Source organism: Barbus barbus, assembly GCF_936440315.1.
Source record: "Barbus barbus genome assembly, chromosome: 28".
Taxonomy (NCBI): domain Eukaryota; kingdom Metazoa; phylum Chordata; class Actinopteri; order Cypriniformes; family Cyprinidae; genus Barbus; species Barbus barbus.
Genome location: NC_136756.1, coordinates 7,363,167 through 7,386,221, shown reverse-complemented (window position 1 = coordinate 7,386,221; position 23,055 = coordinate 7,363,167). Strand labels below are relative to the sequence as shown.

At 38.1% G+C, this 23,055-nt stretch overlaps 1 protein-coding gene across 3 annotated transcripts in view; it reads left to right on the top strand.

Annotated features, from left to right (window-relative positions):
• pebp4 (phosphatidylethanolamine binding protein 4) overlaps positions 1 to 23,055 on the top strand; it is a 139,915-nt gene that overhangs the window by 114,824 nt on the left and 2,036 nt on the right. Inside the window, exons 5-7 of one of the 3 annotated variants that reach the window (XM_079382755.1) lie at positions 5,068 to 5,113; positions 6,301 to 6,417; positions 22,503 to 22,539. In XM_079382755.1, the coding sequence (XP_079238881.1) occupies positions 5,068 to 5,113; positions 6,301 to 6,417; positions 22,503 to 22,539 (200 nt within the window). Of the gene's footprint in view, positions 1 to 5,067; positions 5,114 to 6,300; positions 6,418 to 8,459; positions 8,524 to 22,502; positions 22,540 to 23,055 lie in introns of all 3 variants that reach the window. The other 2 variants (XM_079382754.1, XM_079382753.1) reach the window with 2 other exon arrangements.

Sequence of the window (23,055 nt, the reverse complement as noted above, 5' to 3'; positions counted from 1 at the left end):
AAATAAAATCCAAAAATCTACACAAATCAGAATATACATTATATAATTAAACTAAATCAGAAATAGAATTTGCAACACAAAAACTAGAAGAAAAACCAATACAACTGAATAAATATTAATTTATTTATACAAGTTATGTATAAAAACTATCATATCATATCTCATAATAAATGTATTCTGCACCAGGAATTCATGCATCAATGAGCTGATCATAAAGGTTAAGGCTAATAAGCTGTACAAAGCGACATTCCCATAATAAAACCAGCACTGGTTTACTCCCGTTATCTTTAAAGGCATTTCTTGCTTTAGATGTGAGCTGCATACATGATGGATGGAGATGAGGATCAGTCTGGTTGTTTTAATTTGAATGCTTTGTGAGATGTTGTCTCAATTCATTCTGAGAAAGAGCGAATATTTCCTTTGTTTAACTGAAAGTGTAACTGAAGCCAGTGATATTGAAAAAAAGCCTTCCGCAACTGAACTGTGCCAGCAGGAATGAATAGAGGCCAACTGTGGCAATATCAGACTTTCAGAACATGATTTAATGCCACTGACTGTTGCCCGCACCGTTTGAATAAAAACCCTCTTCTCAGCCGGGTTTACAACCTTTGAACCACATGCTACCCACAGTGAAAGCAGAACAGAGGATCGGGAGTAAGACGGCTGCCCCAGTGCCCCGCTGCTCGTTGAATATGTGTACATAACCCTTTTTGTTCACAAACTGGTGATGTGGGTTTGTGTTGCTTCGCTGCTGAGAATTTTAAGAGCCCTCGAAGCCACGTGACTCTGAAAAACACTTACTTACTGAAGTAGATCCACTGTTTACTGATTTGTTAAGTCATCGACTTTATTCATAATGAGAATGGCTCCCCAGAGCTGTTATTTTGATTCAGAATCACTATTATTTTGAGGATGCGTTTACCCTCGTGTTTGTGTAGGGGTATTGTCTTGTGTTCTCTGCGTCAACCCTTCTCTGTATGAATGGCTTTTATTTGAAACATTCACACACTGCCACTGGATTCACATTAGAGTTACGTTCCAGATCAAATGTGTATCCTATTAATTGATTCTTCCCCCATGTATCAATACTTTTAACGCAAGACAATACATGCAAAACCTTTCTTTTTTTCATGCATTTTGGCCTATTTTGCTTATACATAACTTGTCTGTTTTCTGACTACTGGAAAGAAAACCTTCAAAAACCTTTTATTACACTTTACCTATTTGCATCTTTAGGTTTCAGTTTCAGTACAAATCTTTAGAGACCATTTTCTCAAAATGATTATATATGTACATACATAAAACGGTGTGTGTGTGTTAGTAAAACCTGAAATTTCATTGTGACATTGTGGGGAAAAAAAATATTAAAAATAGTAAATGATGTTTATCTGAAAGTGTAACAATGTAAACAGGTTTTCTGTTGGGGGTAGGTTTATGGTTAGGGGATAAAAATCTCAAAAAAAAAATTTGGTCAGTATAAAAGTAATAGAAGTCTATGGAAAGTCCCCACAATTCACAGAAACAAACGTGTGTGTAAATATATGATGAAAATATATTTATTTATAACCATATTTTCTGATTTGTGGACTGATAAAAAAAGTTAGAAATCATTATTAAAAGTTATCCAAAGTCTCCTGTGTAAAAACCTTTAATATGTCAACAGAATGAAACAAGAAGTTTGAACATGGCTTTATCTAATCTTCAGATTTCTGTTCTGGACATTAATGCTAATTATTTTGTGTTTAATTAGACAATGCCTCATTTGCATGATTAAGGATAACATTTCAGAAAACTTGTAATGCAAACATTTGTCTTAATGTACTGTGATCAATCAACCGGGGAATATGATGATTTCTGTAGTCTATTCACCTCTATCCTCTTGACTTTAAATAAATAAATAATTTTCATAATTCGTTCATCTGCATACTTGCAAACCTGCATGACTTACTTTTCTCTGGAACACAAAATGAAAAAAAAAAAAAAAAAAAAAAAAGTAAGAATATCCTGGTTGTTGATTTCCTTATAATGATAGTGAATGGGGACTGAAGTGGTCTGAAATGATAAAAAAGCACCAAAAGTGATTTGACACTCTTGTGTCCTCATCATATAATTTCAGAAGTCTTGAAATATACAGTAGTGTCAAATGGATCTCTTTTTTGATACTTACATGCTGCATTTTTGTCCTCGTTTGCTTTTATTACATGGAAAAGAGCAGCTAGGACATTCTTCAAATATTCACTTTTTCTGTTTCACGTAAGAAAAAGATTCATATATGTTTGTAATGATGTGGATGATTAAATGACAGCGTTTTTACCCTGTCTTGTCATAATTCGTTGAAGAAAAGTCCCATCTAAGCTCTCAACATCTGCTTTCCTGTAGCTCAAATAGTAGAGCATGGCGCTAGCAACGCCAAGGTCATGGGTTCGATTCCCAGGGAAAACAAGAGCTGATAAAATGTAAAAACTGTAACTTGAATGCTTTGGATAAAAGCGTCTGCTAAATGCATAAATGTAAACATCTGATGGAAATTGACAGTAGAGTTGATCTGAATTCCTCAATAAACCTCGACTGCATTCACTCAAATTGTCTGCATTTGCAGTTCCTCCTACATTACGTCTCTCATTGAATGCTGGTCCTCCAGGTGTAGATGTCATGAAAAATAGGTGTGACTCTTTTCCCTCCCACTGCACTGGTGTGAGGCTCAAACGGGTCAAACACATTCTGGGTCCCATTTCAGTCTCAAACATCCCCAGAGGTTGTACTGCTCTTCTAGCGTTATAATGCAACAGGTTTTTAATGATGTTTGGCATCCTTAAGTGGCTCTACGCGCTAGTAATGTAGTATGTTGCCATCTGTGCGCAATATGCCCATCAGTTCACTGATGTTTAATAATTCTATGCTTATTGCAAAGTGTGAATATCACTCTCCCCAAAATATATCAGCACAAAGAAGCGCTGATTTTCTGTAACGGGGCGAGTGAGAATATCTGAAGCAGACCAAGTGGGAAACCAAAACGAGCACTTCACCCTCCCAGCACTATTGACGACCTGTTGCCATGACGACAGAGCTCAAGAACAAGCGGCAGCGCTACTCTTCGAGATTTCTAAATAAAGCCTCTTCTTACTTTGAATCTAATTGTTGCAAATGAAGCAAAGTGGCTTTGTGAAGTTCATTGTCTTTGACGCTGTTTTCGCACAATGTCTCATTTCCTGAAGGTCACTGTGAAGCATGTCACCTCACACTCGCTGCATAGTGACCTTCATTTGCATTCATAACTAGATGCAATATATAAACAACTCATATTTATGTTCAGATGTAGTATAAGCGTATGTGTGCGTATATATCAGTGCTACTTAAGTATCGAGATATTATAATTATTCATATTATACAGTATTTTATTAATAATTTTGTCATTTTTATTTCTACATTTTTTATTAATTCTTGTATTGTTATATTTTATTTTCACATTTAGTTAACATTTATTTTTTTTATTTCTAGTAATAAAATAAGATCTCTTTTTTTTTTTATAAAAATTATAATATGCATTTTATTTTCAGTTAACATTTAATTTTTTTTTTATGGTTTTATTTTTAGTTAGCTGTAATAACCCTTGTTTGCATGGATTATATCTGTCATAAAGCTCAAGATGTAATTGCTCTTGGTTCATTTGTGGACTCTATAATTACGTGATGTCATTTTATATATTTAAGTATTTTTATGATGTATTTATATCTATTTGCTGCTTTTCTTGGCCAGGTTTTTCTCGTAACAGATATTTAAAGTCAACATAATATAAAAATTGATGTTGTTTGCTTTATTAATACACATGTCTGGTCTCACTGTGCATGAATCATTCGTGCATGTTATTACAGCAGGGAAAGAAGTGTTCATAATCTTTGATCAAAATATAATAACTTGCTCTGCTTATGAGTAAACCTTGACTTAATTGTCATATAGACACCACTTTGCCATCCAGTCTGATGATAAAATCTAGTATGCCCTACTTTGTTTTTTCACATGTAAATGTCAAAATACAGAAGTATATTGCAATGACATTAAATCTTAATGAGCCAAACTGTGTTAAATAGAATTTTGAAAACATAAATATATCTTTTGACAAATCTTTTACAGGAGACTCCTGAAGCACCTAAACTTTTAATGTTTGCTTTTTAAAAAAAATAGTATTTCATAATGCTTAATGAATAGGCCCGCATTAATGAATTACGATGTGAAATGACAGCAGTAAAGCACAGTGTTAAATTGGGTGTATCACATCACACCTGAAGTAAAAGGTGAGCTCTGTCCCTGCAGATCCTCCATCATCCTGTAGGGGGCGATAAAGAGCAGTGCGTTTCAATGACAGACTCTTCTTGATTGACAATAACAGACTGCTGACACTCTGACAAACCATGCTAGGCATTTATCAGCGGGGACTTCCCATTGAAAATAGGTTTTGAGCACATTCTCAGTATTTTTTCATTGCACTTCCTTATCTTTTTATAGCTTTCATCTCACAGGGCTACTGTGTGAAGCAAAGCAGTCTAAACTACAGTAGTCTACAGCCACGGCACAGAGGAATCAGATCCATTAGGCAAACATTCCAGTGGGCTATTTACAGTGAAAACTGCGCTGCATTAAATCTGCTCGAGGATATGGGTTTAAACACGACAAATATAGGAGTGCCCTTTGGGGGAGGAAAAACTCAACTCATAGAAAGCTCAGCGTGAATCTCTGTTCCTAGGCAACGGAAACTTAATATACAATTAATAATATGGGAATTTGCTATTCTGAAATCCAATCACTCACTTAATTTGCCTGGGAATTGGTTTTATCTGGGGATATTAAATACGGCGGATCCCGTCATCGACACATTTAAGCCAGGTTAGGTGAGCCTACTGGAGGGAGCCGCAGTTAAGCCGTGTGGCCCTCGGTGATGAATGAAGGAGAAAATCACAACATGTCCCTGGGCACAACATGTTTTCTTTCAGAAGCAATGAACACGAGACAATGATGCATGTACAGCAGTGTCTTTGCATTTCATAAACACTCTCTCATGTCTTTCTGCAGGGGGAAGCACTACAGAGAGGAGATGTCAGCGCTGTTGAACTATCCGGTGAGTGTTTCTTCTGGCTGAATATGTATGTGTTATTATTGCAGTTGCACATTTGGAGTTGATCTAACCTCTAATCTTAAATATTAAACTTGGGATCTTTTAGTATTGTGTAGCCAGACCTTTAACTAGATGGCAAAAAGTCAGATCCAGTATGCAGCACTTTCTGGCCAAGAAACGCCCACTCAGACAAGAAGAGACCGTCTGACTGACATCTTAAGCGACCAATCTCATTTGTTGTGTGTTTGCATACCATTTAGGGGTGAGATTAGCAATAATCCGTCATTCAACAATAATAGACTGATACAAGTAAACAATATTTATTAATTAAAACAGTGGCTAAGGTTTCCTCTAAAGTTTGTGCAGAAAAAAAAGTTGTGTTTTGATCAGAATTAATACTTTTATTCAGCAAGGATGCATTAAATTTATCAAAAGTAACAGTAAAGACTTTTACATTGTTATAAAATATTTATTTTTCAAATAAAGCTGAACTTCCTATTCATCAAAAAATACTGAGAAAAAAAATGAAATGTTTCCAGATCAGCATATTTTGATTTCTGAAGGATCATGTGACTGGATTAATGCTGCTGAAAATTCAGCTTTGCATCACAGGAATAAAATTAATTTGTTAAATATATTCAAATAGAAAACAGTTATTTTGTATTGTAATAATATTTCACATTATTGTTTTTACTGTATTTTTGATCACATAAATGCAGCCTTGGTGAACATAGAGACTTATCTCATCAGAAACTTTTGAATGGTAATTTTGAAAAGTATATTCGTGTCTGCACAAAAATGTGATGCCTTTAAACTTCAACAAATCCGGCAATTATTTCCTATTTAAAAGTGCTTGTTGTATCAACCTGGGCGGATTAATTAAAAGCCTAATTGCCCTTAATCCCTAAAGTTGTGTAAAACTAGCCAATCAGATTAAAGTATACAGAATAAATGTGAAGTGTGCATCGGATGAGCAGTGAGCAGACTTCGGGCATCTGTCTGAGGGGTGTGCCATCTGAGGCTGGGTGTTCTGTAGTAACCACCCAAAAAACACCCCACTGCAGCATGTGATGGAGAAGCACATTTTTTCTGTGGCATAAAACATTTGAAAATAGATTCCAGTAGGTGACAATTAAATGAATACTCTGTAGTAGCTCTAAAAGAGATTTGTGCTTGTTCTTTATCTTTAGCATACACCCGTCCCACTCCACCCCAAGGCACTGGACTCCACCGCTACCAGTTTCTTATATTTGAGCAGCCTGAAGGCCAGAGCCTGTCCCTCAGCCCACAGGAGAACAGCTCACGGGGTAATCACACACACACACACACACACTGGGGTTATGCATTTTAAATTGATAGTTCACCCACAAAGTATGGGGTCATTTACTCAACCTCAAGTCATTCGGACCTTTCCTTCTATACTAATACACAAAACTGATTTCCGAATTTTATCGTGCTTTTTTTGGAGCTTGACAGCCAGATGACTTAATTTTATGGAAAGTAGCAGCATGAACACTGTGCTAAATTTCTGCTTTTGTGTTGAGAAGAAAAAAAAAAGTTCACATAGGTTCAGATTTTTGGGTGAACTACCCCTTTAATGCTTGAAATACGTGTGTGTGTGTGTGTGTGTGTCTAAAACATACACATACAAACACTTGCATACTGCGTGATCACCTATTTTTGATTTTCCTGAAAATATCGGTCTTGCCATTCAGCATAACTTGTAATTAACATCTCGACATGAAATGACAAATACTGCAGAGCAAGACATTGACATTTCCCTCTAATTTATATTTTATGTAATTGCTCTGTAATTTAACATTTATATTTGAATGATTGATCGCATAAAAGAGGTGAAGTGCCAATAATACTGAAGACTGAATACACACACTAATATAATCTCACCTGTTACATTTCTGCACATCACAGACTATTATTATTATTATTATTATTATATGTATCATTCTGCTTTTAACAAAAAAATTCACACTTCGCACACTTACAGAGACTGTGACCTGCTTTCGTGACTGACATAATCAAGTGATTCTTCTCTTGTTATACGGTACATGATGACAATATCCTGTTGACAGCAAACATCTCGCTACAAAAACAGCAAATTACATTAAGTCGCATTTGTCAAATGACACTATTTGTCTCATTCAGTACTCGTACCAGCCACTACTTGAACTAGTTTTATTACTAATTAAGCTTTTCCGTTGGTCTCCGTACCTACTGAAAGGTTCTGTAGGTTTCAGCTGCCTATGTGGCTTCCTGTACAGATGGCCTTATGCATTATAGGAAGTGTTTGATCTTTGAGGGCCAAGACAGTTTCCAATGCTTATCAGACTTAAGTGAGTCAATTTAATAAGGGAAATGTAAATGCATTTGGTGTGTCTGCTTTAGGAACTGTGTTTCAGTGTGTATCCAGCAGCATACACCTGCCCTTCCACTTCTACCACGAGAACTATTTATTCATGTGTATAAGCTCTTTCTTATGGAAGCTTGTTTCCACGATTGATTGATTGGATGGGATGGATGGATGGATTTATTTATTTATTTATTTCTCAATAAGGTAACTGCCAAAAAATGTATTGGAATTCAGTTTTTTTTGTTTTTTGTCCCGAGCAAAAAGTTTGAATTGTGAGATATTAACTTGCAAAAAATAATAGCCACTGTTTTAATTGATAAAAAATTGCAAAAACAAAATTGCCAAATTATACTTCAGACATTTTCTTCTCGCAATACTTGGGAAAAAAACTCAGAATTGTGAGAAAAAAAAAAAAAAAAAAAAAAGTCTGAATTGAATTTGACAAAGCATTACGCAGCAGAAATACAAACTAATTTATCAACAGAAATTTACAAAACACATTCACTTGTAAGAGATTACTTTTTTGACTTTAAGCTTCTTTTATAGCAGAGAATGTGGAGAGGACAGAAAATGATTTGTAAAGAAAGCGTAAACATTGTAAGATGGAATTGAACTTGTTTTGCTCACAGGAGCGCTGAAGCTTCATGTGTTTGTGCACATGCTAACTTCTAGGCCATTTTGTTTTATGGCCGTTTGGCCTTTATTACACATAGTATCTCTAACAGGATCAGGACACAATGCAGACTGGAAGTCATCCTAATATGACAAGAACAGTCTTGACTCAAAGCACTGGCCTCTTTAAAATGTTGTTTTATTATTAAGAGTCATTAGTATTACATTATTTAAAACTAAAATACGCAAACAAATAATGATTTTTGTCCGGCTCTTGTTCTAATCCCGTCTGAAATCACATCTGACTTTGCCAAAACATATATTGTTATCTTGATGCCTAATTTGATTTCCTAATCATTTTCTCATTAGTATTTTTCATTGGCTCTGATCAGGCCAAAATGATGTCATCAGCGGACCCCTCCAGTCATTTCCTGTGAGTCTATTGTATTCTGATCAAATTGCTGCAACGGTCTTTTTGTATCAGCCCTAAAAAGTTCAATCGGAAGATATCACAATCTCTTTTCATGCATAATGCATACTAACAATAATACTACTCCTTTGTTTTTGTCTGCAATCTACCAGATAAACTAGATGTTTGTAGAATGGTTTTAAACTTGTGGGTGGTTGCTAGGCTGTTCTGGAAGGCAGTTCCTTACTGGCCCAAGTCAAAAGAGTTGTGGCTTCTTTAAACAAGTTGAAAGTAATTTGTTTTTTTTGTTTTTTTAGTTTTGTCTGCTAGGCAAAAGTATCAAATGATTGCTTAAAATATCACACCTTCTCAAACAAGCCACATGATTTGAGGTATGAGTCATGTTCATAGCACAAATACAGATTATTTAAACTTGATATAGTTAACCGTGGTTCATTCTAAATTGTTAGCCCCCAGGTAAATTGTGAGCAGTATGAAACATGTTACAAAATCCCTCGTTTCACATTTCACCCTGCTCATAATTTACATGGGGATAACAGTTATTCCTGCGTATAATGTTCGGGTGTTTGGTCAGTTTTGACCGCGAACAACACTAGTGTGACCCCCAAATGAACAATACCAGAGGGTTAAAGAGGTTGCCAATGTTTACTAAACCATGGACTCGTTTTGACTAAAGTGATACACTGTAAAAAAATCAATAATAATAATAATAATAAGTTGCTACCTTTAATTTTCAAGTATAATCAACTTAGCTATTTAAGTCATTTCAACTTAAATTACATTAAAAAGCTTAAACAATTAGTTGAACATTGGACAACTTTACAATAGTAATGTAAAAACACGTCATAACTTATTGGTCATATTTTTTACAGTGTACCCTAATATATCACAATCTGCAATGTACAGCGCTATAAAAATAAATTAGTAAAATTGAAGCTTGCATGAACAAACTCCACTAATAACCGAGCGCATCTGTGACCATGTGGTGGTCCCGTCTACATAACGTGTGTTTGATTTGTGTGTGGCCTGTAACCGGTCCCCATCTCTCATGTTCTGCTGACATTCATTGACTAATTGATCTAATTGGAGGGTTTGGAGCATTTGACTGTGGGTGTGGAGACATCTAATGATCATTTTCCACTTCCCCGACACACAGCGCTCTAATGGCGATTCTCCATTTCCCTTGACGCTGAGCTCAACTCAATTTCAGCCCTGGCTTTGATCTTCAAGCGTACAAGGAGAGGTGCGCTTCATGCCTGCCATTCGGCCTCGGCTGTGTGTGTGGGTAGGAAGAGATATGTGGGTCACGTAAAGGACAGTGACAGCTGGTTATTACACAATTGGCGATGGGTGGCATGCGGGCGGCAGTGGGCATGAGAGATGTGTGTTGGTGGGGAATCCCCACGCCTCCTCTGCGTCCCGTATCCTTCTCAATGGCCGTCTCGGTGCCAGGGGTTTCACAGGCCACGGGTCAAGCCAAGTGGAGGTGGCAAATGGGCACGTAGGGCCCAGCGTCCTGAGCTGCCAGCTGGCATACCGGCGTCTGTTCACACACACGTTTACATGCTGGCCTTCAGACTCAAACACAGGGCGTACAACCCACTGCTTTGTACTCTCCCTAAACACCCCCCCACCCACCTACACACACTCACTCACACGGCCCACACACACACACGCTGCCGGTGTAGTTGTCTCAGAGAGGGATATTTTTGCTGTCTCTCTCAGCGTTGAGTGTGTGGGAGCCCTGCTTTCATTCAGATGCTGTATCTGTGACACACAAGTTGTGAATTGAAAGATTATGAACTTATGAACTCTTTGTTGAAGTATTTTGTGCTGTTATTTTAAAATGACGCACAGCTGTTCATTTTGAAGTGTCATGGCATAATAATTGTTTAAAAATAAATCTGTACATGTGAAGAACCTTTCCTGTAGCTCAAATAGTAGAGCATGGCGCTAGCAACGCCAAGGTCATGGGTTCAATTCTCAGGGAACGCAAGAGCTGATAAAATGTAAAAACTGTAACTTGAATGCAATGTAAATCGCTTTGGATAAAAGCGCCTGCTAAATGCATAAATGTAAATGTAAGAAGAGCTAAAGTAATGTTTATTTTTGTGTAGTTTTAGTTTAGTTTACTATTGTTGTTTTGAATGTTGTTTTGTTGGGGGTAACGCGAGTTATGTAATCAGACTACTTTTTCAAGTAACTAGTAAAGTAACATTAGTTAAGTTATTTTTTCAAATATTTTTTCAAAATATTCCCATTTATTGATTGACAGCTCTCCTGTCCTCATGTTGAGAGAAATCGGGAGTAAGATGGTACTGTAGTTCTAGAATAAATGTGAGCACTTGCAAAAAAAAAAACTGATTCAGTATTTCTCAAAATAAATAAATAAAAACCATGAAATGCAAATGACACAAACCTGCAATAATTAAATGTTAAATAACATATACTTTATGTATTTAATCTCATTTTATTATTTTATTAATCCAATTTTACAATTGTTTTATTGCTGAAGTGTGCTGAACTTTCTTCTGTGTTCTACTGTACAGATATGAATTTACATTTCCTTCAGCCTGAAGCTAATTCATTTCACTTTTGGTGTGAAAGGGCTTTTACATTTGCCAAAAATAGAATTTTTGATATAAAAAACAAACAAGCACGCCCTGTCCAGATTTAAAAAGTAACGCAAAAGTAGCGCAATGCATTACTTTCCATAAAATGTAACTTAAGTAACGTAATTGGTTACTTTTTTTTAGAGAGTAACGCAATATTGTAATGCATTACTTTTAAAAGTTACTTTCCCCAACACTGGTTTTGAATAAATATGAACCTAAATAAATAAAGGGGATTAATATCTACCTCAGTCTGTTCAGTTCCCTTTCAGTCGGTCACTCCGAGTCACGTCGGATGACCAATGAAATTGGGATCTCGCCAGAGAGACCAATCCACTTCGAGTGTAACTAAACGAGCCAATGGATAATGGCATGCGATCATTGCATCCAGCTGCCACTGATCACAGCGTGAGCATAAGAGGCAGCAGGTGCACCGCATTAATTCATCCTTTCGCTTCGGAGCCGAGCGGTAGTGGTGAAGCTACTGCTCTCCCCTTCCAGAGAGTGTTTCTGCGAGCGAGTGCGGGTGTTACGGTGCAGCAGCGGTGGTCACGTTGGACGGGAGAAAAAGATCGTCTTCCGGCTGACAGCCACACTAAGAGTGTGCGGTGGCCAGCTCCCCTGCATGCTTCAGCACTAAAAGAGCATTTCTCTGAAAGAGCAATTTCTCTAAAAGAGTAACACGGGTGATCGAGTCTTTTTAAAGATGTCTTATCACCCGTGCGTTTCTGGGTGTGGTCGTTTCCTGGCGCCTCAGGACGGTCACGATTGCTATCTCACGTGTCTGGGCATTCAGCACGCTGAGAAAGCTTTCGTGGATGCTTCATGTTCTTCTTGTGGGGACATGACCATCTCGGAGTTGCGTAATAGACTCCGTTATGTCAAACATGGCGGAGTCCCTCTGCCGCGATCCAGCGTTCGTCCTGGCACCTGGGGTGACGCTGCGTCGGGTGGAGTCAGAGGTGATTTGAGGATCACAGTGAGGGCATCTCCAAGTGGAGCTCCTCACCCCTCAAGCACTCTGCAGCCGGTGGAGCTGCCGAAGGAGCGTGCTGGGCCCTCTGCTGGATGGGGTACACCAGGCGTTTCCTTCGGTGCCCCCTCTGACGAGCAGATGTCGATCGCTGCATCGGAGGGTGAGCGCTCGCTCTCCGGGGATGACGACTCGGCTGCGTTGCCCCCTTCGGGTGTGGTAGCGTTGTCCGAGCCAGACCCAGAGATGACGGCTATGCTTTCCCGGGCCGCCGAGAATGTCGGGCTCGTGTGGAATCCTCCACCGAGGACGAGGAGCAGGTCTTGTTAGTGGCTCTATATTGGCCCAACATGACCTGGTTCCCGGAACTCATGCTCCTCGACGACAGCCCCTCCCTGGCCGATTCCTCTGAGGAAGGATCTGCTTTCTCAGAGACGGGGCATCCTCTGGCACCCGCGTCCGGACCTGTGGAAACGGAGGTTCTAGGTGACCTACCCCAGGAGGTAGCACTCACTATCTCTTCAGCACGTGCACCGTCCACAAGACGGGCCTATGCTCTGAAGTGGAACCTGTTCGTCGATTGGTGTTCCTCTCACCGTGAGGACCCCTGGAGATGTTCGATCAGAGCCGTGCTTTCCTTTTTGCAACAAGGGTTGGAGCGTAGACTGTCCCCCTCCACCCTTAAGGTTTATGTTGCTGCCATTTCCGCTCACCACGACCCCGTAGAGGGGAAGTCGGTGGGGAAGCACGATCTGGTTGTCAGGTCTCTTAGGGGGGGCCAGGAGGTTAAATCCTCCTAGGCCTCCCTCCCTACCCTCTTGGGATTTGGCATTGGTGCTAAGAGCCCTACAAACTGCCCCCTTTGAGCCTTTGCAGTCAGTCGAGTTTATGTTTCTCTCTATGAAAACCCTACTCCTGACTGCATTGGCCTCGATCAAGAGGGTGGGGGACCTGCAGGCATTTTCGGTCGATGAATCGTGCCTTGAGTTTGGGCCGGCTGACTCCAGTGTAACACTGAGGCCCTGGCCCGGCTAGAGCTTCAGGACCTCAGAACAGCTCTTTGTCTGTTACGGAGGACAGCAGAAGGGGAAGGCTGTCTCCAAGCTGTGCCCTGCCCGCTCAGGTTGCGTGCTCACTCCATTAGGGGTGTCGCATCGTCCTGGGCGCTGGCTCGTGGTTCCTCGCTAGCAGACATCTGTAGAGCTGCGGGTTGGGCGACTCCCAACACATTCGCTAGGTTTTATAGCCTACGTGTCGAACCGGTTTCCTCACCTCAAACGGGTAGTGGCACTGAGAGGCCCGGCTCAGAGTCTGCTTGCGTCCTTACGCCTAATTCTCCAGAGAGTTCCTTAACCAGGCAAACCCTGTCGAGTCCTCCAGCACTCCGGCGTCCGGACGTGGCGGAGCGTCCGGCGCCAGGCCTTTCAGCCAATGAATTCTTGAAATCTGGTGTGAGGCTAGTGCCCATATGAGAGACCCTGTCGGGATCCCATATGTGTATCCCACGGTATGCTTATTAGAGCCGTGTTTCCCCTGGCAGACCACGTTCTGCCTTCTCTAATGATGCAGCCTAAGCCATCTCAGAGACTTCCATGTGCTATAGGGCCCTACGGGGTTACTTCACATGTCTAAATGTCACTTAACCCCCTCTGGGAGGAGGTGACTCTGCAGTGTGCCTCTTCCAAGCGGAAGGGCACGCTTCCCAGTGTTATCCAAGTCCTACTGGTGGGTTGCTCAAGGAACAACAGTAGTTGACCTTCTCTGTGTAGAGCCCGGTCCTATCGTCTGCCTTATAGGAAGGATCAGGAGGCCTACACCGGCTCTGCTCCTCAGCGAAAGCATGAATTAATACAGTGCACCTGCTGCCTCTTATGCTCACGTTGTGATCAGCGGCAGCTGGATGCAATAATCGCATGCCAATGTCCATTGGCTCGTTTAGTTACACTCAAAGTGGATTGGTCTCTCTGGCGAGATCCCAATTTCGTCGGTCATCCAACGTGACGTCTCTGTTCCCTCCTTCAGGGAACAAGGGTTACATACGTAACGGAGACGTTTTCTTTGGCATTTTAAATAAATAGATAAATAAGATTAAACCATTTTATATACATTCCACTGTCTGTTTTCCTATCACTGTTTTGCCTTCTTTTTCTTAGTTTAAAGTCCTGTGGTGTGGTAAATTAATGTTCAGAGAACAAATGTTTAATGTATTCTCTTAATTAATATGACATTATTAAATATATAACGTAATTAGATATTAAAATGCTAAAAACGGGGTTATTATAATGAAAATAAAACCATAAAAATCGGTAACTAAAAGTGAAAAAATGAATGATGTTTATTTTATTTTAATTTATATATTATATTAATTTTAATCAAATTCATATTTTTTTATTTATTAAAGTATATTTTAGAGACACCTAATAAAAACGTGGGAATGTAATTTTAAATATTTTAAATGCACACACACACACACACACAAACACAATGTAGGTTTCTGTAAATTGTGGGGACTTTCCATAGACGTCTATTACTTTTATACTGACCAAACAATATTTTCTATCCCCTAACCCTATCCAATTAATTAATTCCAATTAATCTCAGCGAAACTGCAGTTGTTGTTTTTTGACTAGGTTAAAAAATTACTTAAAAACAGCTAACTAACTAAATAAAACACAATAAAAACATGATAACACAATAAAAATCATGATTTTTGAAAATTTAAATTTTTTTTTAAAAAGTTATCCATTTTTGCAAATAAACTCTTATATATAATATAAAGATATAAAGCTATCCTGTCTTAATATCATTGCAAAATTCTAAATGTTGTTGAATATCATAAATATCCAGCTCCCAGTGTGAATTACTTGACGTCAATGCAGGAAAGTGTCTGTATGTCCATATACTTCATGAACTCTGTGCCTTCGCACTACATCAGTGAGGTTATATATAAATCACATTGCAGCTGAGCATCATAGGCTAAGACAATGAGAGCCGAGTGAAAGTCAAGCACTGGTCTTTGAAGTGTGAGTACTTCAAACGAGAGAAGTCAGTCTGTAATCAGTGCAGCACATCTCAGAGTCAGCACTTCTCTGCTGCTGCACAGATCATGCCTACTCACACAGACTCAGATCTGTTAAGACAGGAGGACTGGGAGACTGAGAACATAGCTGTGCAATGGGCAATTACTATTGTATGCATGAAAACGTGAAAAGATATTCAAACCTTATTGGCTGCACTGTAAAAAAAAATCTGTAGTTTTTACAAAATAATTTTGGCAGCTGTGGTTGCCAGAATAATTTTGTAAAAAATATAGAAAAACTGTAAACACATTTACAGAACAAAACTGTAAAATATACGGTATAAAACCGTAATCTACAAACAAGGACATTTGAATGTAAACCCCTAAATTCAACAACACACACTGCTATTAAATCTGTTTTGTACCTTTAACATACTGACAACCACCATAATAATGCAGATGGTAATAGAGAAAGCCATATGAAGAATCAAAGCTCATCACAAGTAGCTTCGCCACAAGCAGAAGTATATACTAATATACAGAAGGTGTCATTCATGCAAGCACAAAACACCATCATGGTAACACACACGATACTTAAATAGTCTAATAAACTTCCATTAAACAACAGAAGATGTAACAAAGACCAAATGTACATAACTGAAAACAAAAACTATTAAAATGTGATTATTTAAACAAAATTCTTTGAAATGTGGAGTGTCAAGCAGGAAATTCTGGGAATATCAGTTTACAGTTTTTGACTAGAAATTATACATTGATTTGTTATTTTTTACTTCTAAAAACTGTACAATTAACAGCATTTTACTGTAAAATTACATGAAATGTCTGATTAGATCTTTTACAGTTTTTCCCTGTATATAGTACAGGAACTTACTGTTAACCTATTAACAGTTTTTTTTCAGTAGCGTTTTTATAAAATGAAAAAATGTATAGTGTGTGTTAATGTAACTGTGTCTTTTAAGTACATTTCAGGTGACGAGTATCACACATTGTGGGAGAGAACTTTCAAAAGTAACATGATAGATCACTGCGGACCTCCTAATATGTGCATTAAACTGATTAAAGTGCTCAAACACAACAGTAAATAAATTTACAAGGTTAAAAAACGCTACTCTTTTGGGCTTTCTAATCAAAGAAACCATATTAAAATTTACCACGGTTTCCAGAAAAATATTAAGCAGCACAAGTGTTGACAGCATAACAATGATAATAATACTCAAAATGTTTCCTAAGCAGCAAATATTAGAATGATTTCTGAAGGATCATGTGACACATTATATTTTAAAATACACTCAAATAGAAACCAGTTATTTTAAATTCTAATAATATTTCACATTACTGTTTTTACAGTATTTGTAATCAAATGAATGCAGCCTTCGTGAACTGAGTGATTGTAGGCCTCATTGATCTGAGCTTATACACCTCGGTTTTTAAGTGAAAACAAGTGTTTGTGGGTAATTCTAACAGTGTTCACTACAATCAGCCTTAATCCAATAAGAGATTTAAATCCAATATTTGTTAATAATATAGCAAATAGCATAATTTTTGAAGGCCAGTCATTTGTGACCAGGAAACCCCCCCATTTTATCATTTTACTTGGCTTATAAAGTGTATTTAAATTCTACTGTTGCCATTATGTCTATTTTATTTCATCAGAATGCATGATTATTGTTGAATAGCAATCGATGGAGAAACAGCCCACATTAAGGAAGCCGAAGAATGTTTTGCCTCCACCTCGTGCCATTGACCATGAATGCAGATTAATGTTTTGACCATTGAGTTTTGATGCGTATATCTAGTCATACATGTGTGATTCTGTCCTAGAAGTCCCACAGAGATGAGATATGTAAGTGTAACTGGACGTTTGGCTAATTAATTACCATTTTCCTCCTTTGCTCAGTTCTACAGGGATATGCTTTCATCAAGACTCCTGAGAGAAACCGCCTCATAGACCACTTGAACAGAAATGTGTGAGCTCAGCACTGGTTACTGGGCTGTAATTGAAGCCATTAGCAGCACTGCAGTGTAGTAATGGACCCACATGAGTCTTCCTCCCACTAACTGATTCAGTCATTAATCAAAACCTACTTGACCAAGGTGCGACGCAGCTTCTCCATACAGTCCAACAGCACCTGCCACGCCACACACGACCTGTGCATGCGGGTTTCCTGTTTATTTCTTATTCATTCTGTGAAAATAAAGCAAGCTGTTGGAAAGAGCATTAGCCCCTGCTGGTAAACGCTGTAACTACACAACAAAACATATTTTCTATTTGACAGCCATTCAAAAACAGTTTCTCAAAGTTATGAGAACGCGTTTCTCCATTCCAATGCGCTACTTTTCCATTGTTTTTCTATATAAACACGCGCTTGACGGACGTGCATGATCGCTAACGTCCTCGCACACAGAGTCTGAAATTTTCTTCGTATTCATCATCCTTTCCTATCAAAATGCTTGCTACGGATGCGAAAACGCAGAAAATCGAACCTGATCCAAATTTTTTTATGACGGACGAACGTTTCGGAGGCAATGTGTAAACGTGATTGACACAACGTGAGGTCATATTTATTTTTCAATGTGCGAACATTTTGGACTAAAGGTCATTGCACTCTGAGTCCAAAATTGTTTCTTCAGTGTAATATTATAAGTAGACTATAAAATGCTACACAAATGCAGAATATAGTCTTTTTCATTTGACAGCTTTCTTGTATGGAGATTGATGAGGAGTGACGATGAGAGTCGGCAGTGCTGGAGTGGATTGCTACCGTTATTCGTTTTTGACAAATCTCTGTATACATTAGCATTAGCTCTGTATACATTAGCAAGGACTCCTGAATATTTTCTCACAAACGCACACAGACAGACACCTCCTGCAAGCATGGCAGTATTACAGACTTCAGATTCAGTAATGCCCACACCAGATATACCACAATATTTTTTATTTCAGTCCCCTTTACAAAACACACACACTTTAAAAGAAGTGTCTCAAGTTGACCAAGACTGCATTTATTTAATCAAAAATACAGTAAAAACAGTAATATTGTGGAATGTTACTACAAAAAATAATCCCTGAGTTTAACTACAAAACTGATGTTTGCAGTGATGCAACTGAGGACCTCAGAACTATAAATTCAGGACTAGAATTATACAATTGACATTATATTACACACTTTACAGCCACTTAATATTAAAAAATCTGCCAAAAGTCATAGCAGTTCTTATTCCTTTGGTGAAAATAAAGCAAGCTGTTCAAAATAGCATTAGCCTCTGCTGGTAGATGCTGTAACTACACCATAAAACTATATATTTGCCATATATAGTGGTTACTAATGGTTGTCACATACTATAGACCACTGTGGTGCTTATGTGGGAAATTCAGGCTCCAATTTGACGTGCAACATGTTCTGATCCCAGTAGCCCTCTCTATATAGATTTTTTTCTCTATTATTTTCCAATAATAAAAATGACTGAAATCCTTAAATAATAATAATACTTTATTTATCAAATTAATTAATATTGCATTAATCTTATAATGAAGAAAAAAATGACTCACCATCAGGCCATCAAAGATGTTGGTGAGTTTGTTTTTTCATCAGGTTTTGAGAAATGTAGCATATCATCACTTGCTCACCAATGGTTCCTCTGCAGTGAATGGGTGCCGTCAGAATGAGAGTCCAAACAGCTGATAAAAACATCACAATAATCCACAAGTAATCCACACCACCACAGCACATCAATTAACATTGATTGTGTGCATGTTTGTAAGAAACAAATCCATCAAAACATTTTTTACTTCCTAAAATACTAGTCCATAATACATAAAATTGCTTCCTCCAGTCTCGTCTAATTCAGGAGTGAAATATGCACAGATCAAGCACCTTTTACAAGTAAAAACAGTCCAAAATGGTTCTAAACATATAGGTTGGTGAATTTTGATTTGAGAAGAAACTTAATACTGGATTTGTTTCTTACAAACATACAGCTTTTCACTTCATAAGAACTCATTATCTGATGGACCAGTGGTGTGGATTACTTGTGGATTATTGTGATGTTTTTATCAGCTGTTTGGACTCTCATTCTGACGGCACCCATTCACTGCAGAGGATCCATTGGTGAACATGTGATGTAATTTATCCAAATCTGTTACAGTGAGGAAACAAACTCATCTCGAATGGCCTTAGGGTGAGTAGATTTTTAGCAAATTAAAATTTTGGGGTGAACTATTCCTTTAATGCTGTCCAGCCGCATTATCAACAGTGCATACCTTACGTGTGTCTCACGAAACACAAAGATATCTTACCAAGCTTACAGACTGCGTTTCCTGTATTGCACAAATCAAAAGACAGACAAGAAAGGGTGGAGTCGAGCGGAGGAAGAAAGTGCCGCATCACTCCCCACTTCCTATCTCTGTTTTCCATGAGTCGACAGATTGAGGAATGGAAAGAGACTAAATTAACCCAAACACACAAAGAGGCGCGCTATTTTTAGAGCGTTTGTAAATCAACGCGTTAGCCAACACTCTCCGCCTCCTTGACTCCATGATGACATCGAGCGAGAGCCATCAACAACCTGTTACCAATACCAGCAGATGCCAGAGGACAAAACCGATGGGCTATTTCCCCAGTTAACCACAGCTTACATCGGGGCTTCCCCATCGGCCTATTTTTGAGTCCTGAATAAACTAAGCTGTATACATTGAATGATGTCACGATTTTTATAGCAGCACATAAACGGGTCAATCAAACACTTGCCTGCTAGCTGGATTGAACTGATGTCACGTTGTCGTAATCCAGGCATAGTTTAGTTGTGACTCACTGGTTGTATTTCAGTCCAGTTGGTGGAGACTCGTACTCCTGATCTAGATCCGTCTGCATTAGTGATGTTTGTTACCACTGCCATAATATTGCTCATACGTAGGGATAGTATGAACTCATCCTGCATATTTTTGTCCTGCAGACCTCAATGTTGTTGAGAAGTTTGCTACTTCTCTTAAAAACAATCTGATTTATAATTTTCACCTTTCAAATGTTAAAACGGGTGAAGAAATTCCATAGCCTTACAATTAACATGTAATGTCTCGAGTGAGAATAAGAAACAGTTTCTGGTTATTATTTTATACAGTCATAGTATTTTCTTGTAAAACAATCAAGTGACATTTATTTGTTTTCTCCTTGTTTGGTCTTGGCGGAACAGAGCTGCTGCGCAGAGCAAGTACCAAAACATGTTCCTGCTAATACATCCACAGACATGCTGCTGTGAGCATGTAGAAGTACTGCTGCTGAACATGTATATAAAATCACCCCCATATATAGCATACATGAAATCACCCAGTAGCAGATCTAGACAGGTGTAGCTGGGGAGGTGGAGGGTTTATGAAGTGCGCTGCAACTGCTACAGGAAGCACTAGCCAAGTATTTGAATGTTGAGCAGCAAGCTCATTGGCTGCTTGTGCGAAAAGAAACCAATCAGCTGCGCCATGTGAATGACGATGCGAAAATATCACATTGAGTTAGAACCTCAGTCTGCGTCATCTAGAGTTTTCTGACAGAACCTTTATGTCTTTGACCACTGCATTGCTTTTAACCATTTTTGTATATTAAAATGTTTAAAATGTGACTAGAAATGCCTTCTTTCTGCTCAGGAGTACAGTTGCTTAAGCAAATATTTATTTATTTTTTATTTTATTACTTTTTAGTGTTATTGAAAAAATAACATTCAGAAAAAGTGCATAGCCTCAGGCTCCTCTGCATGAGGACTGTTGATTATGTGTTACATCTGATGATGAGTGTCTGCTAGTGGCCAGGTACAGGTGTGTGTATGTGTGTGTGTGTGTGTGTGTGTGTGTGTGTGTGTGTGTGTGTGTGTGTGTGTGTGTGTGTGTGTGTGTGTGTGTGTGTGTGTGTGTGTTGCCCTGGCTGTAGTGGGGTCAAACAGCGGTCGTGATCTGCAGAGGCGGAACATTATCTCCTTATGTTTTCAGGTCCAGAGGCCTAAAGGTCACATGACCTCATAATGCCAGGTCACTTTACTCCATTTCTAACACTCAATTAGAGAGAACCCTGACATCTTCACACACGTCACATGCACACACACCTCTCTATCTCACAATCAGCACTTACATCAGTTTCTATTAGTTATGCACAAATCTTCACTGATCGAATCTTAAGGGATTTCAAACCTGTATGATTTTCTTTCTTGGGCAGAACACACACACACACAAAACACTGGAGAAATGATAATGAAAATTTAGCTTTGATCACAGGAATAAATTACAAGCTCTTTTTGCACTACAAATATATCTGCACAGTTTTGTTTTTATTAATCTGCCATGCGCCTTATGCCACTTTATCTATTTCTTTATTTTTTTTCTACAATGTCCTTACTTGTATAGCTATAGAGTTGTATGTACATATGTTTAAACCGTATTATCTGTATTTGTACGTGTTTAATGTTAACTGTTTACACCAAGGGTCTGAGGGTAACGCAATTTCAATTCTCTGTATGTATGTGCTATACATGTGGAAGAATTGACAATAAAGCAGACTTGACTTGACTTGACATTTCAAAATGTATTCAAATAGAAAGAAATAATTTGAAATAGTAAAAATATTTCAAAATATTACTGCTTTTTCTGTATTTTGGATCAAATACAGCAGAAGAGAATTATTTAAAAACATCAAAAACTTACTTATAGTATATATATAAAATATAATATTAATATAATATATAAATATAAACTATTTTGTTTGATATATATAAAAATCATACAGGTGTATGATCGTACATATGTATATATATATGTAACTTAAGTAGGATCTCTATGTATTTAATAATTCTATTACCTTTGACTAAATATGGTTGAGGTGTAACTGCTGAATGTACTGAAGGGCATTTGTGGTAAACTAAATGATTAAAAACTAAATATTAAAAATTTGTCTAAAAGCTTAATGAAATTTTACATTTTAATTTGAGATTATTAGATTTAAGTAGCCTTTTATCTCATTAATATTGTTGTATCTGCAAGTACAGATTTGTTTTCTTTTTAATATACTTTTAAACTACACTACAAGTGAACATTGAAGATTTTAAAGGGACAGTACTCTTAAAAATTAAAATTATGATTTACTCACCCTTAAGTTGTTCCAAACCTGTATGAGTTTCTTTTTTCTACTGAACAAACACACACACACACACACACACATACACGTGAAAAATTATATTTGGAAAAATGTGGGTAACCAAACAGTTTCTGGTCCCCCACTGACTTCCTTAGTACTTTTTTCCATCCTATGGAAATCAATGGCTACCAAGAATTGTGTGGTTACCAGTAATATTCATGATATTCTTTTATGTTCAACAGAAGAAAGAAACTCATACAGGTTTGGAACAACTTCAAGGTGAGTAAATGATGACAGATTTTTCATTTTCACATGAACCATCCCTTTAAGCACACTTCTTTTTCACAAGTGCAAGTCAGCCAACTTTTGTGGTCACAAGTTTAATTCCTAGGGAAAAACACCTAAAGTGTATATACTGTACCTTGACATTGCTTTGGCTAAAAACGTCTGCCTAAATGCATAAATGTAATGTTAGATGGGTATAGTTGTTCATAGACAGTGTCTGGTGAGCTATAAAGCCGCAAGAAGCAGTGGAAAGCAACTATGACATTTTCCTTTAAAATCACACTTGCAAACTCTCACATCCACTTGCATTCAAACATACAAACAAGCACACACACACAGAGTCACATTTGATCTTTCCAGGATGTGGTGCACTGTGCTGTGTGCACGGACGGGGTTTCCCTCCTCACCACTACAGCATTTCCGCCTCGGCCGCGTGTTTGTCTGTGCACACAGCTAGCGGAAGAAATTGCAATTTTAAATGGGCATTGTTGCTGCTTTGCTTTTGTTCTG